Genomic DNA, 16,285 nt, shown 5'->3' with positions numbered 1-16,285 from the left:
TGATGTCCAGTCTGACATTGGCAGAAATTAGATCAGAGGCAGTCGTTGTAGGGATGCACCATTGTTTCAGAATAAACGTGTTAAGCATAGGAAGCTTTATTTTGTTCTGCTCTTTGGGCTTTGGTCTTTAACATGCCTCTTTTTTTTTTTTTCTTTCATAGAAGAAATATTGTTGATTTCAACTACAAGTATTTAGAATGATGTGTACACAACATCAACATACTCTATTTTACAGGGGAAGAAGTTCTTGGGCAGCCTAGTTTTCGAAAAAGAAATAAAAGTACGAGAGAAGGTCAAGCAGAAGGATGGTATCATCATTGTACAGGCAGAATGTGAGAAAATAGACATTGGAGAAGAAGTGGCCAAGGCAGGGTTTGCTGAAAGATGCAGATCTCCAGGAAATGCTGAAGATGAGGAACGGAGAGAAGTCGATGCTATGCAAAACCAACATCAGAAGATAAAAGTCCCAGTTCCCCTGTGGGTGAACAGGCCTGGTCGTGCGCAGAGCAGCCGTCCAAGTGGGCTCTTTGACCCGGTGTCTGCCAGCACAAGGAGTGAGAATGCTGCTGGGAACCGTATGGTTGTCACAAAGTAAGGCCGTGGGGTTTGTGTGAGTGTCCTGATGAGCTTTATTGCTGGATGTGTGTAGATGTGAAGACGGAGGGGAAAATGAGCATCTAACGTGCAAGGTTCATTTTCTGTCACTCCAGCATCCACTAATAGTGGTACTGAGTGGAAGGGAAGTACACGCGAGTCTGTGTGGTGGCTGTAATTAGGGCATCAGTCCATAGAAAAGCTGTTTGTGTTGCGTGTTGGATAGCTTGTTCTTCCTTATTTGTTTTCCAGGGAGATTTCTCTAGTATATCTTAACATGGGATTTTGAGAAAGAAGGAAGGGGTAGCAGCTATTAAACAGAGAAGGAGATGCAGTGAACCTCAGTTGGAAGTGAAGGTTGCAAGATATCAGGCCTCAGTTACAGGCAGTGATGTTTGTTTATGCATCTGTGTAATTTCCATGCGCTTGTCCTTGAGACTCCTGGTAGCTATTCCCTGTTTACTTACTCATATTAAAAACTCATTTTACATAAATGTGTAACGTAAAAGTACATTCACCTAGCAGGACAAACATATTTTGGTTATTTATTTGTGTAGGAATGTAACTGTGTGTGCTTATGAGAAATAAAGCCAGCAATTGCAGTCCGAAGTAAGCGTTAGGGGATAGTGATGTCTCTGCAACTTGTAATTACGTTGACAAGAGGTAGTGGTAAGTTGGCAGTTCAGTTGTCGGAAATCTTTTAAAATAAACTTGTCCTACAGTTGCTAGGATTGTCATGGCAACAGGCTGCTGAGGAAGACGTTTGTGGGTGGAAAAGATGGTGCTTGGCATTCAGAGAGGTGCGATGATGTAAGAAGTAATGTTCTTCCAAAAAACCACCCCACAGCATTCCCCCTCCAGCCACCTCCCCCTAAAAAAAAAAAAAAAAAAAGGGGGTTATGTTCTATAATCTGAGCTTCTCAGACATTTTAATGAAGCTCCCGAGGGCATGCCCTTCCACATACTAGCATAGTATTCCAATTTGTGTTACAATTACATGACTTAGGCAAGTCTGTGCCATTAACAAATATAAAACGAGGTGCTCTTCCAAAAAGTCCGAGTCCATTGTAAAATGCCTCATTATGAATGCTTGGATACTCTAATCTGGCCTGAGCTAGGTGTTCTCCAAATCCTTTTATTAAAAAGAGGCAAAAGTAGGGAGAAGACTTGAATTATGATGGACACTGGCTTTTCTGGGTCTGCAGTGTGGTACCATAAGACGTTTTTTGGATGGGAAAGAGATCTGATTTAGTGATATGAAAATGTAAGAAGTATTGTCTTCAAATGATGTGTGCATGGTGTTAGTTCTTAACAGTCTCTAGTCTTAGAATAAGTGGAGAATTGGTAAAGAATTAAAGAGTAACTGTGTAGATGCTTTTGTAGTCTTTTTGTGGTGTTCTGTAGTTACTGAAACTACTGTAGCATGAAAGAATGCACATCATGGTGGGTTATTTTTAATTTCTCTTATTTTTAATTTCTCTTAATTTCTTTAAAGGGAAAAAATGCTAGCTTCAGCCCCAGCGCTCAACAGAAGTTTGGCACAAGTAAGACCAGATCAGAAGCTGGCTGAAGAGATTGCAAAGCTTCAAGTGGATAAAGAAGCTCTCAGAAAGGAGAATGTAAATCTCTTGAGGAGGCAGAAGGAACTAGAGCTGAAAGTTGAGCTGCTGAAAGGTGAACTTCAGGTATGTGGAATTGCAAAGAAGGCGCTTCTTTCCTGGTTGCAGATGTGGTTTCTTCATACTGCTTTGTGGAATCCAACAGGACTGACTGGTTGACCAGAGGCTTAGCTCCTGCTGGTGCAGGGAGATGCTGGCGATGTGTTACCACCTGTGTGGCAGTCCAGGCTACCCTGCCTTGGTGTGTGAACCAGCTTGCTGCTGAACTTGCTGCTTTGGATCTGGGTGTTCAATTTGAGCTTGGGGTTTTGCACTTTGTGATGAAAAACATGCTTTGTTTATAATGTTGTCCACACCTTTTTTCATCACTTAAAGGCTAAAACAACTTTCTGGATGTTGGGCTGAAAATTCCAAAGCATCACAGAATCATTGCAGCTGTTGAATTTTAGGACTGGATAAAAATGTTTGTTTCCTTCGTTGCTGCTGAATAGAAAAGATGCAGATACCACATAATTATGTTTCTTCCAGGGGAAGTTCCTGCTTAATACTATGTGAGAAGCCCAGTACTTAGTTACCAGGAGGCTTAAAAATTCTGCGTGTGATAAAAGGCAGTAGAGAGAAGAGATTGTGTGAAAAGATGTTGCTCTTGTTTGAGTTGAGAAAAATCTCCAAATTCTTAACCTGTACAGATAAGAGAGGAGAATCTGCCATTTCACCAATATATTTGACAACCCCAAACCTGAGATTGCTCATAGCTCTTTCCTATTTTTTCTTGGGGTAATAAAACTACTCAAAATCAGCTTTGCTACTCAGTTACCTCTGCCTAGAATACCCGTGTTTCTCCATACACTGCCTGACCTATTACAGTGCAGATTCATCAACTAAAGTTCCTGTGCTTGTGTATTCCTCTTAACACTAAATTTACAAACAACAGAATATGGGTCTGCAGCGAAGAAAAGTTACTTGAATTCAATGGATTCTTAAAAGCATTTACTTTATATATCCTGATTATTTTTTTAAAGTTGCTTCCTACACAGTTTAGTTACTTTTTGGTGCTGACTGCAGGTGAGCTGATTTGAAATGAAAAGTTGTGTATGTTCTGACAATCTTTGGTCCCTGATAAAAACACTGAAGTAGGCAATAATGTGTTTTAGAAGAGATAGTCGCTACTTTGAGGGGTACTTCAAAAATGCCCTACTGTCATGAGACTTCAAATGCTCATCAGTAAATACAAAACTATTTAAATCTTTCTGTGTGGGGGTGGTCATGTGTTTTTTTTTGTCTTTATTTTTAAAGATTATTTCATTACTTAAAATGGGGTTTATAAGAGCTTTTTGGTAGTATGAGAGCAAGCACTTTTAACTTCAGGCAGTCCTTTGGGGAATACAGCCTAGTGGGGTTTTTCTTGCTTTTACCTTTTTGTTCTGAGAAAATTCTTTATAGGAAGGTCACAGTGGTTGTACATACAGCAACAGTTATTTCTGCACTGTTTTGAGGTGTGATTATGACAGTAAGGAGTTGAATGTGGTCCTGAACTTGACTTCCCTAAACTTGTCTTGCTGAAAAATACCTCTGCGTTCAAAACAATTCCTTACTGTCTGAAAAGTTGCTAGCAAATGGGGAGCAATTGAAGAAATACACTTAAACACATCACTACTAAAACAAAAGGAAGAAAATGAACCATCAGCCTGTAAGAAGCTATTCAAAAAAAATAAAGTCTGACTCGTTTGTGTCTTTCTAGTGATTTTGTTAGTGTTTCAAAAATGTCTGTGTCTTTGTTTTTAAACTTTTTTTTTGAAGTCTAAATTATTGTCTGCATATTAGTAACCTCAGCTGACTCTCTTTTTCTGAAACATTGCTCCAAAATCAATGAATGATTCAGGGGGAGAAGGAAGCATCCAGGCGAACTGCTGAACATTTTGAGGAAACCTTCCGTAATTACATTGGAACAAAAATGAGAAATTTGGCTGCTAATGTGAAAGTATTGAAAGAAATTAGGTATGTATTTGTTTCTAAAATAGTACATTTTGTCACTGCCCTGTTTATCTCTTGAAAGCATAATTTTAGTTTCCCAGGTACATTTTTTTTAAAAAAAAAAAAAGCCATGTTTTATACAGAGCTTGGGAAAAACCCTTTCCCGACACCAAGGCTGAAACCTAAGATTTTTGTCACATTGAGATTTGTGTTGCCTGCTTCTGACTGCTCATCAGATAACTTAGTTAACTTCTCTTTCTTTGCCATGGCTGGTAGATCTTTCTATTCTGTCTTAAAGGAAAATGCTCATTAGTAAATGCAGCTAATTGTTAAAAGTACCTGGGCAGTCACAAGTCCCTTTAGGTTTCTGTCCTGCTGATAGAGGTGTCTCACTGGGTAGCCAAAATTGCCCGTCAAGCTGCAAAAGAAGGGACAAAACTTTTAAGAAGGTTTAAGAAGTCCTTTAAGAAGGACTATATGTAATATACATTGGTTTATATGTTTGTGACAGATGAATGAAGAAATTACTAGGGGAAGAAATGAGACAGAAGAGAAATTAAGAGCAAGAGAGAATTTCCATATACAGTCACGTTAATACTGAGATATAATGAATATGTTCTTGATACTTCCTCCTTCCTCAGAAAGGGATTTAACAGCTGAGTGAGTCAACTTGCTGCTACTGCCTTGTGGAAGAAACTAGGTTAACATGGCAGGTGCTATCTCAAGATCCTTATGTTGAAGAGGTCTAAATAGTATTGATTTTTAAAATGCTTGAGTTCTGGGGAAAGAGTATTCTCTGGGTATGATACTGTTTCTTCCTTACTATTTAGGCATGCAAAAAAGAATGCTGGTTTCGGGGAGCAGCTTTCACAAGCCATAAAAGTGGTTACAGAAGGATGTCTCACTGTTCCGTGTTCCCTGGAAAAACTGCAGAAGCTTTGGACAGAGTATGACTTGGCTCAAGAGATGATTCAGTTCTGCCAAAACGTGGTAGGTTGGAATTATTTTTTTGTCACAAGCACAGTAGTTTAATAGCTGTTTACAGAGTGTTTTAGTCTTGTAAGTGTAGCTTGGTATGAGCACAGAATGGAAACCTCTGCCAGGTAACATCAGAGCTTTGCTACCTTTGTCATAGCTGCTATGTTTATCGAATGTTATTTTTCTGTTAAATGCAGACTTTTTGGCACTCATGATTTTTATAAGGACATCAGAGCATGGTGGCTAAAGGGTTTATTTTCTGTAATAGTTAAAGAAGCACTTTAGCTGTGCAGCTGGTGTGTATCCTTAAAACCTTTCGTAAAGCAGCGTGCCACTACACTAGTATATGCTTCCCTCCCATGGAGATGTGCAGGGAGAGCAGTATGCAAACGGCAGTTGTATTGGCTTGCACAGGGGAAAGATGCCATCTAGCGTAGCTTTGCAGCAGCAGCAGTCACCACAAGCCTGCCTGGGTACGTAAAAATAGCTGTGATGATTTAAAAAAAAAAAAAAAAAAAAAGCTTATGTACTGTGTCTTGTCATGTAAGGAGGTGCTGCTTTTGAGAACAGGAGGGTCGCCTGCATTGTGGTAAGGCAGGGAGGGGAAGGTAGCTGTGCAGAGGGAAGATGACAGCAAATACCTACAAGTATTTTCACCTATAACCTAAATCCTTTTAAACATCTCTGCTTAAGAGGAATTGCTACATTGCGCTGAATTTAATAGCTTATGAAATAGACTAAAAAATAATAAGCCACGTGGAGATCTGAAATAAGTTCTGTTTTTGTTGTTTTTGCAGGGAAATGTATTAAAAACATGGGTAGCATGACATGTTCAGTTGCTGTAGGTGAAAACTGGTTATTTTATTTACTAAAACCTAAGATATAAAACATGACAATGTTAAGCTGTTAATACACACGTGACATTTTGGCCTTGCCTTGTATAGCCCAGTCATGTATAGAAGAATAACCATTTTTTTCCTTATTTCTTCTTTGAGTTGACAGCCCTGGCAAATAGTGTTCTTCTATGAGAAACATGAAAAGAGATCTAATTCTTGAAGAGTGCTTGAGGTTTTTCTGATGGACGAATTTGTTGGAGCACGTTAGACTATCTTGATACCGCCATCCCTTTTAGTTGTGAGTGGTGGCTAACAGTGAAGTTATGTCTGTAGGATGCATGATAGTGTGTTACAGTGTTAAAATAGTTGAAATACTATGGAAAGGCAGCACTATGCTTTTCCACGTGTTTCTTCAGCCATGCATTTGTGTTGGTGAGGTGTGACCTCATATGGCCTGATTTTGTTAAGAAATGAACCCCTTCCTCCACTTCTGACATTGTTCTTGCTTGCCTAAACTAAAGCGTAAATGAATGGCAGCGCAAAATCTTACCTCTTTTAAAGAGCATGCCATGGTTTTTGAAAATTCATGCTGTCTGAAGAGGGAAAGTTGTGACACTACCATGACAACTACTTTAAATTGGGAAATGTAGAGAAGACAGGAATTCTACTAAGTGTCAGGTATCCCCCAGAGTGCCCAAGAACCGTAAAGTATTTGCAAATGGGAAAGTGTGCTTAAGTGCAGATCTCCCTGAAGAGTTAATTTATTTTTTAAAGATGGATTGGTAGTAGCTGGAAGCAGGATGTTTCAAGGGTCTTGCAGAACTTGTCTCAGGTATTCTGAAGGTTTTGGGAGGTAAAGTGTGCATAACATGAGCTTTGGTGGCATCCTGCTAAAGCTAGGGTAATGAGTCTGAAATAAAAGAGTATCTTGTGCTACCAATGTTGTGCTGTTTTTATCATACACTCTAGGAGGTGTTTTTTTTTCCCCATGAGAATCATTTCTAGTTTAACATCTATTTTATGTGCTGTAACGTGCTAGAGTCTTCGTTGCAGTATTTTCAAATACAAGAAATGTCCAAGATGCACATGGTAAAACGGTGTGCTTGCTATTCTGCTTGTCATCCCTTCTTAAATTATGTTGGCTAGAGGTAGGATAACATATTTTTGATTATGATATCAACGTATTTGGTTGTGCTAACTTTGTTTCCTGCTTAGTTGAAATGAGATACCCTGTGTACAGGAAGCCCAGTGAACCCAAACAGATAGGTGAAATAGCTGCCTATTAAACTATAACAGTCTGTTTTAACTCTGTTTAATCTGTCAATTTATCTGTCAAAATTGACTTTGCAAAGTTAAATCTTGCTCTTCAGTGCATAAGCATTGTGCTGTTCCTTAAACCTCCCTCTCTCCTTATCCCAAGTCTCATTTGTTTGTAAGCTCTTAAGAGTAAATGTTGTGCTTTAGGAGAAATGTAATACATCTTAAACGATACTGCAGGGGAGTAAACCCAACAGAATTTGAATGTAGAGAAAATGGCATTTCAATATTCATTTTCTGGGGTTTCATAGTTTGTTAGTGCTGTTTTAACTTGATTACTACTCACGTTTGTTTTTTTTTTAATCATTGAAATGTGTAGTAGTGGTATTCTTGTGTTTTATTCTTTTTTTATATTTTTATTCATTTCTTTAATGAAGAATTTTTTTGAATTAATTTAATTAATTTCATGTCTGGATGCTACCCCCAACTGAAGATGGGTGATTGAATGGTTCCTTCCTGAATAAGGTGTTTATGTAATGAATGGATGCCTTGGAAACATAAAAAAGATAATCAGTGAGCTGAGGTGGTCCTTGCGCATGGTTTGTGTAAAAATAACGAAGGTAGTTCTTCTGGAGAGAAAATACTTTAAAATGTTTCCAAAAATAATCATAGAATTTGATGTTAATTCTGTGCTCAGTGTAGGAAGGATACGTACTCAAATGGGAGGGGTATTGGTGCTGATCACTTAACCAGCTCTCTTACAAAATTTTACTGGCAGGATGGCAGCTTTACAGATGAAGAAACACAAATGATTAAAGTTGCCCTGATTGCAATGTAGGCAGATAACTCAGTGTGTTGGTGTGTATATATGTAACACAAATACTGTATATTCAGAATTGCAAGAATTGCAGTATTTTATGGAGTGTTGCTTAATTTATGGTTTAGAACTAGAAGCTGATTCAAGATTTGCTTTATTGAAGACTGTAGTATACATATAATAATATATTTATTATTTAGTTGTTACATTAAAAAGAAAATGTTGGGGAGCAATTAATGAGGTTGCTGATGCCAGAGCTAGTTTTAACTATTTCATATACTGCAAAGTAGTAATTTGCACTAAAGAAAGCCAAAAACAGAGGTCAAAAGAAGAAATAGGCTCAAAAAGCATGTAAGACAGTATCTGTGGAAGGGGGTGTATCTTTATCTTGAGGTCATTAAAGCAAGAAAGCATTGATGAGGTGACTGCACTATGCATATCCTCCTTTTACAGTCTTTTGTAAAAACCCCATTGCTGGAGCTCTCTGAAACGAAATGGAAAGGTAGATGGGCATTTGGCATGACTGGGTCTGGTGGTTGGGTGGTGGTGGTTTGTTGTTGCTCGTTTGTTGAGGGGTATGAGACTGATTGAGACACGAGTAAAGTTTCCAGGTGTAGTTTGAGAAATCTTCATCCTTCTAAAGGAGTTTTAATTCTGTCTACCATTGCCGTGAGCTTAAGTCTTTGCAAAATACTTTTATAAATATAAAATGCTTTTAAAATACTTACTGCTTTCTGAAGTTATCTAGCAGGTGTTCCCTGAGGCATCAACTGTTGTGTGTACCCACTTAAATGGCAGGCTGAGGAAGGAGACTTTTCCTGTGGCTTTTGAATTGTGTCCTGGCTTCATGGAGTGTCATTCTCTCCTTTGTAGACTGTTGAATTTACTTGGTGTTGGACTAGTATTACCTGGAATTTGGTTGGTTGGTTAAGTCTTTTACTGCACTTAAGTCTTCATTGCTATAGTTTTTGAAGCAATATTTTGCAGAAATTTGTCTTGGAAAGTGTTCTTTTTGGCAGGCGTCCTTATATGTTTTTTTATGCAGTGTGTTAAATATTCTTTCTCAAGCTGGCTCATGTTTTACATACGTAAAATAGCAAGAAGTCTGTAAAAACTGTGTGCTTTTGGTTACCAGAGATGTCCAGAAAACGCAGAAGTACCTATTTAATAATTATTGTTGTTCTGCCTTTTTAATCTTTGCTTTTCTTTCTTTTTTTTTTTTTTTTTTTTAACTGCAGAAGCAATGCTTTGTGTTTAACTTATATGGTAGAACTTAATTCACTGATTTTTGTTATTTAGTCTGTTACTGTCTGGCTGAATAATATCTGCTCAATTGCTAGTCTGGGTTTTGTGTTTTAAAACGGTGTATGCTGCAACCTGAGTTTTTATTCATAGCTGTTCACTGTCTTTCTCTAATGTCTATCTTTCATTTACCAACCATTGGATCTAATTCAGTTGTCTGTTACTGACAAAAATGTTTCTAGTCTCTTCTTTGGATACTTACAAACTCTTGATTTAGTCATCTTCTAAGCTTTCATGGGATAAAATAAATTCAAAAACTGAACCTGTTTGTGTATATTTACTTATGTTACAGATGCATTATATTTATATTATATATTTTGTTAGAGTAGATGTCAAAATTATTTTTTTCATTCATTCTCATCAGTTGTGTATTACATATGTTTTGCAGGGTTACCACTTTTTTCTGTCACTCTGTGTAGGGGGAATTTGGGTGTGAGTTGCTCATTCTCTTTTCCTTCTGCATAGGATGAAAGAGATGAATTGATTATCAAGAGAAATGAGGTGCAACAGAAGCTGTATTCTGCAGTTAATGAATTTATTTCAGAAGTGGATCAGCTGTTCCTCTCTGAGCGCTCAAGAATGTTGCAGGTAGGGCAGGAGCTTTTTACTGATTCCAAAACACTGGGAACCTTTGGAGATGTTTCTTAAATGTTAAAGGCTTTGTAGTTAGGGACCTCAACAGCAGGAGATGAAGCTTTAGGTTACGCTTCTGAGGTAAGTTGTACATCTGACACCTGTCGTTCTCAGTATTATTTGTGATCGTGGTCTTTGGGATGTTTTGTTTCTGAAGCAAATTATCTTGGGTTTGAGCAAGAGTTTTCTCTTACTGTACTGTATTTGGTGACTAACAAATTCACAAGGAACAGAAAACTTCGAAGGCGAGCACTAGAGAGAACCTACAATTAACAAGTCAATGCCTTTCATGGTTGGATTATATGCTATCCTAGATCTTTCAGTTAAGTTGGCTGTGTAGTTTGGGCTAGTATGGCAAAGTGCAGAGTGGTTAAAGCATTTTTGTCCATGAGGCTTGCTAAGCAGTACAGAATGTCACGTCAATACTGGGAGTCTTCTTATCTCTCCCTCTCTTCTCTCCTCCTCCCCTTTTCTCTACAAGTGAACCCAACAACAGAAAGAGGGGGAGTAAATGAGGAGATAGGCTCTGTAGATGCAGTAGGAACTCTTCAAAATGAGTCTTACCAACGGTAGGATTATCAAACCGGTGTTTCTGGGCTTTTTTGTTAGAAATACATTGTTTTCTTCTTTTAAACTTCAGAAATACTGCTTGCTTTTATTTTGATTGTGCAAGCGCTTTTGGAGAGGGAAAAAGGTTAGCAATGGTTTCAACAGCTTGTCTGTACAAATTCTGGAGGCTTACTCTCCTACGCCTGTACAAGATTGGGTTCCTATGAAAAACACCCCAGTTACAGGCAGCATGCAGAGTTGTGTAAGGTTGGAGCAGTATTAATAGAAGTAAAGTGTGGAATTATTTTTAAACACCATTCAAATATGTTTTGATGCATTTATTTTTGGTGCTAGTCTGATATGCAGATGAGCATCTAATTAGAGTTTAGATGAGTAGCATTTCATGGCTTTCTGTCACTGGAGACCCTGCGTAGATCCTGCTTCTCCAAACAGGAAAACTGGTTTGTGTTTAGTGTGTGTTTAAAGGTTATGCTGTGCTAATCCACTAGGTGGTAGACATTAAACATTGTCTGGATAGTTGTACTGCAGTGAAATTGTAATATAATACATATTTTTTAAATACTTGAAGGAGTACTGAAATGTGTCTGTGTGTGTTAAATGAGCTTTGTGCTTTAGCTTAAAGGTCTTCCCCTGTATTGGAAGCTAGATGATCAGAACAGCTTTCCCAAACAAAACGGAAATAACCTCTTTGACAAAAATCAGTGAGAACCTCGGTTGCTGTGTTTCAGAGCTGAAGAGGTCACACTTGCACTGTCCTGGAGAAAAGAGTATTTTTCAGTGCATCTGAGAACAACAGGAGCTTGGGAACTAACGCCTGCCTCACTGAGGTTGTGCACTGCAAACGCAGCCCATCACACATTTCTTCTGACTTAGGTTTTATGCTTTCCAGTAAGAGCCATTACTGGCCTGAACTACAGACAAACTCCGAAAGCTTCAGTCCCAGCTGAGTCCAACTGACTGGGGCTGAAACAAGCAGTTGGGTTTAGCTGCCTGCTTTCCAACTTGTAATATTATGTTGGTTAAGAGGAAGGTTGAGGGTACGGATATGTATGTAAGTTATTCCAAAACAGGCTGGGGTGTGAGCTGAACAGTTGTCAGCTGTCCCATGTTAGCTGCCTGCGAGCATGTGTTTCCTCTGCTGCACAGTAAGCCTACTGTAGCTTGTTCCTCCTATTTCGAGTTGTCACACTTAGCAGGCTGGTTTGTGTACTTGTGGACCATGGAGCAGTCTTTGTATGGTAACTTGTTATCTTACTGATAAAGGTACTAATGCTTTAGGGAAGTATGTTTATGTGGAAGATAAATGGGAGGAAATGGGACTATTTTCCTTGAGGACAGTATGATGGAATACTTGCAGGTGCTCTTCTGGTGTGACTAATTTTTGTAAATCTGGAGGACATGGCATATTATTTAAAAAAAAAAAAGTTGGTCCAGTCAAATCCCTTTTTGTAGGAAGAATTTTGCCTCTTGAGCTATAGCAAGTTGTATGCAAGCATATTGCAGCTCAAATATTTTTGAGCATGAGACTGCATGAGACTTTCTACCCAGTTGCATGGAAGGCTGCTTTCTGGTGCATTATAAACTGAACCCCTTCTTGCTCTTTGCAAGGAGCATAACTTCACAGTCCAGCCCGTAAGGGAGAAGAGACTAGAAGACGAATGACATGATATGATCTGCTAAGCTTTTTGTGGTGTTTTTCCTTTCTGTGTTTTGGATGGAGAATCAGAGTGTAGTGTGAGATCCTTTTCTGCATTATGTTTTCTGAATAGAGGTGCTGCCACTGGATATGAAAGGAAAGTGGAATATAAAAAACACTTCACTTAATGCAGGAAGAGGATTTTGTAATATAGTTAGTGTCAGGAGGTGGTACCAAGTCTTTCTGCATTAAATGTCTTGATTTTTATTTATAGAATACTGCCACAAAATTATTTTGTTTTGCAAACCTGCTGTTTTCGTTTGCTTTGCACAGGAATTGTCTGGTTCTCTAGAGATGGTTTATGGTCAAGTTTCTGAAGTGAATGACTCTGAGGAGGTGTTTCAACAGTTCTTTAAATGGAAGCGTGCTGAAATGGAGGAGTTTGTTCACATCAGAAATGATACAGATGCTGCTTTGAAAATTCTCATTAACGTGTTCAGTGGTATCTTAAAGGTAAGTCAAGTAAGTCCACTTCTCCTGTCACGGAAAAAGATGAAGCATGATGTTGTATCTAACTAAGCTTGTGTGCAATAGTCCTTAGTAGGGACAGCTGCCTTTGGCAGGGAGCTTGTGCATATGAGCAGTGGAACTGAATGTCAGCACCATGTTGCAGGGGGAGAAGGTGTGTGTTGAGGAACAGAGTGCGACTTTATCTCTGTGCTTAGCATACCTTTGCGGTGAGCTGGTACCAAGTGAGGGTTTATGCTTGCCTGTGAAAGGATGTCTTTTGACTAAAGATCAGTGCTTTTATGCAACTATAACTTTAATATATCTTATACTCTATCTAATCCTTATGTGACTGGAACACTTTCATTAGTCCCTTCAAGTAGCCTTTGGATAGAAATAATTAAGATTTTAAAAGGTGCTAGTTCATAAATGTTGCTAAAAGAGATGAAAGAGCACTGTAAACGAGGACTTAACGTTATTGGAGAAGCCAATCTGTCTCAAAATAGTTTAGATACAGGTTGCGGGCAAATATATAATTTTTTTCTCATTTGGAATACTGAATGTGGAGAACTTATGCAAATAAATTACCCACTTTTAATTGCATTTCCTATGATGTTTGATGCTGAAATACCACATGGATGATGGAGCTCTTTTGATCTGAACTATAGAAAGTTGGGGGCATTAGAGCAAGTATGTCTACTCCTGGTATTTGTCTTAAAAGGTGGTAAACTGTGGAAGTGGGTTATCGCTGAGCCCTGTTTGTGAAGAAGGTGCAAAGTTGGGAAGTAACTTTCTCGCTGTTCTGCTTCTGTGCTTAATACCTGTGTTCTTGCTGAGTTTTGAACTCTTAATCTTACTGAGAAGACTGTAAGTTGCTCTTTCTTTATTCCTGCAGACCCAGCTTCATTGATTGTATTTTCTGCTGCACTGTTATGTGTAAACATCCTCAGACAGTATCAATGTAACCTTCCTGCCAGTGTCAACTGTGCATAATCCATCAGTGTTTTACCATTTTGTAGTGAATAGATATTTGCATTTTGTTGTACCCAGACCATTTACAGTGGCCAGATGTTGTTATGAGTAACAGTGTGCCTTAACCTCATGGTAAATACTGTTCAGTAGCAGCATAGACTTGGTGCATGTTGTGTGCAGCATAATGTTTATGAATTACTTGCAGATTTTTATAACCATGTCAGTTATTAGACTGGGAGAAGGTACTTACGTGCAGGTGGGTTTGTGTGATTGCTGTGTGCAATTCAAAGTGCTGCTTTGCATGTATGCAAGTGACTGAAGTACAAAAGTGACTAAAGTTTGTTAATGTCATGATGAACTCATTTACCTGTTTCAAACCTGAACTTTTCCATGAACAATTCACCTCGTTGCTTGGTGAGTCATGGCTACATTAGTTCTAGAAATTGCTGTATCACTCAAGTGTCAGGCAGTTAAAGGTGATATTTGACAGAAATTCTGATTTGGTTTCCAGTAGTGCTCGTTCTTTATATCTTCTTTTTGCCTGCTCTTGCTGTCTTCTTGCTAAGTTCTAACTTTCAATTACATGGCTGTTTTTTTTTCTTTGAAGTGTTTTGACCTGTCATCAGAAGCATCTTCAGATTTCGAGGAAGTAGCTGTCAATGTGGATGAAGTTCTCAAAGAGGCTGAGTTGAATATTTGCAAAGAACTGAAGACTGACTTAACAGTAGGTTCTAAGCATTTCTGTATGTTTTATACATCTTTGATTTCAGTTTCAGGCTTCACTTAACGTACAAGACAAGTTTGTTCACTACAGAACAGCATTTTTGTTCTTTGTGGAAGTATGATTAAAAAGTCGCTGAGGTTTCTCCTTACAGAGAAAATAATGTTTTCTAGGCAACAGGCAGAGGACAGCTTGGGGTTACAGGAACTCAACTCTGTAACTTTGTTAACTAAGAGATACTGAGAAAACTGATGCTTCCCTCTGTATGCACAGAGAAGCTCACATTTCTTTGAGCTGCTCTGAGTTTTGGTGCTTGCCCTGACAGTATATGTAAGTAAGTTTCTGTTGCATCTATTGGATGCTTATGGATAAACTTTGTTTCCAGTCTTAGTGACAAAATGCTATACATCTTTTTGCATGGAGCAAGTGTTTTTGCCTCATTGGGAATCTTTTTCTGATGCTTGTGGTAACTTTTTCTCCAGTTCTGTACCTTTCCTGTTCAGTGTTTCCACGGTTGTCTTTTGCTGACTCTTCGAGGTACTTGCGTTGTCTCCGCAGTGAGCCCTTTGTGTGCCAGAGAATGATCAGCAAATGTTGAATTTGTGCTCTAACTACAGAACAGCACACCAACAGTTTATCCTGCTTCCGACTACTATATGCAACAGAACCATCGACTCCTTTGCAAGAATGGTTGCTTACTTTGATGCTTCATTTCTATTAAACCGTTCTATCTTCAGGAACATTAAATGAAAAAAACCTCCTTCATAGTATGTGGAATATGAAATGGATCCTCTGCATGGAAGTGCTGATGAATTTTATTTTCCTGAAACTATTGGATGAACTCATAGACTTGCTAATTTCTCCTTTAGTCGTCTTTAAGAAGAGGAAAAACTGATAGACAAGTTTTTCTAGTAACAGTGGAATTTCTCAGTAAAGGTTTTACAAATGGAACATTGATGGTATGAATGGAGAATGACTCAATCTTTAATATCACTCTTGTGTCTATAATTCAATCCAGGAACATGGTGAGGCAGAGAAGGGAATAATTATGAGTGCATACAGTAAAGTTGTGCATAAAGTTCATCAAGAGCAGCATCTGATCGCTGTCATACAGAACAGATACTTGGCCAGTGTTGAGGTTAGTTTATGCCTTATTTATTTCATGCTGACCTGTATTAGTAGCACTTTCTGACACTTAAAAATTTTGTTTTTTCTCTTTAATTTTATAATGGAAATTCTAGGTGTAAGTTGGTGATGAGAGATTGGTTGGGTTAAAGTTTGAGAATAGTGGTTGTTTCTTACCTCAGACAAGGTTTTGTTTCAGCTAAATGCAAAGCGTGGTGTGTTTGTGTGGTTTCCTTTTCTTTTTTCTTAATGATGAAAGCTGGAATCTTTAGATTCACTGCAAATCTGTAGTATGTAACTTAAGGGAACTCAGGTTAAGTAGAATGTCTTCCAGGAGGTTGTTAATGTCAGTAAAATGAAACACTATTTTGTGGGGAAAAACCCTGAAAACTGAATTCAGATAGGCTTAGGGCAGTTTCTCTAATGTATTGGATTAAAGCATATTAAAACAGAATGCTTGAATGTTTTCCTGTTTTCTTCCTAGTTCAAAAAACAAGCTGAGGAATGGCTGAATAAAAGTCCTAATATTGACAACTTACTATCAATTAAGAAAACTGTGAAAAGCTTGAAGGCCAATTTAAGATGGAAACTGGCTGAAAAGAACAACCTTGAGGAAGTATGAAAACATTACAGGTTTTGTTATTTCAGATTCATTTAGGAATGTAAACCAAATCAGTGGTAACTACATTGAACAGTTTGTACCTTCTGTACTTCAAAGATATGTTTTTCGTGTCCCTTCAGTCA

General features: G+C 38.2%; 1 protein-coding gene across 2 annotated transcripts in view; it reads left to right on the top strand.

Moving 5' to 3' along the window:
- The window catches only part of STK31 (serine/threonine kinase 31), a 35,824-nt gene that overhangs the window by 5,056 nt on the left and 14,483 nt on the right, over nt 1-16,285 (top strand). For both annotated transcript variants that reach the window (XM_038175395.2, XM_038175396.2), the window contains exons 7-15: nt 236-591; nt 2,090-2,279; nt 4,096-4,211; nt 5,018-5,177; nt 9,843-9,965; nt 12,550-12,729; nt 14,303-14,419; nt 15,435-15,554; nt 16,026-16,157. In XM_038175395.2, the coding sequence (XP_038031323.2) occupies nt 236-591; nt 2,090-2,279; nt 4,096-4,211; nt 5,018-5,177; nt 9,843-9,965; nt 12,550-12,729; nt 14,303-14,419; nt 15,435-15,554; nt 16,026-16,157 (1,494 nt within the window). The remainder of the gene's footprint in view (nt 1-235; nt 592-2,089; nt 2,280-4,095; nt 4,212-5,017; nt 5,178-9,842; nt 9,966-12,549; nt 12,730-14,302; nt 14,420-15,434; nt 15,555-16,025; nt 16,158-16,285) is intronic.

Source organism: Anas platyrhynchos, chromosome 2, assembly GCF_047663525.1.
Source record: "Anas platyrhynchos isolate ZD024472 breed Pekin duck chromosome 2, IASCAAS_PekinDuck_T2T, whole genome shotgun sequence".
Taxonomy (NCBI): domain Eukaryota; kingdom Metazoa; phylum Chordata; class Aves; order Anseriformes; family Anatidae; genus Anas; species Anas platyrhynchos.
Note: the sequence above shows the minus strand (reverse complement) of the source record. Positions and strands in the feature narration are given on the sequence as shown.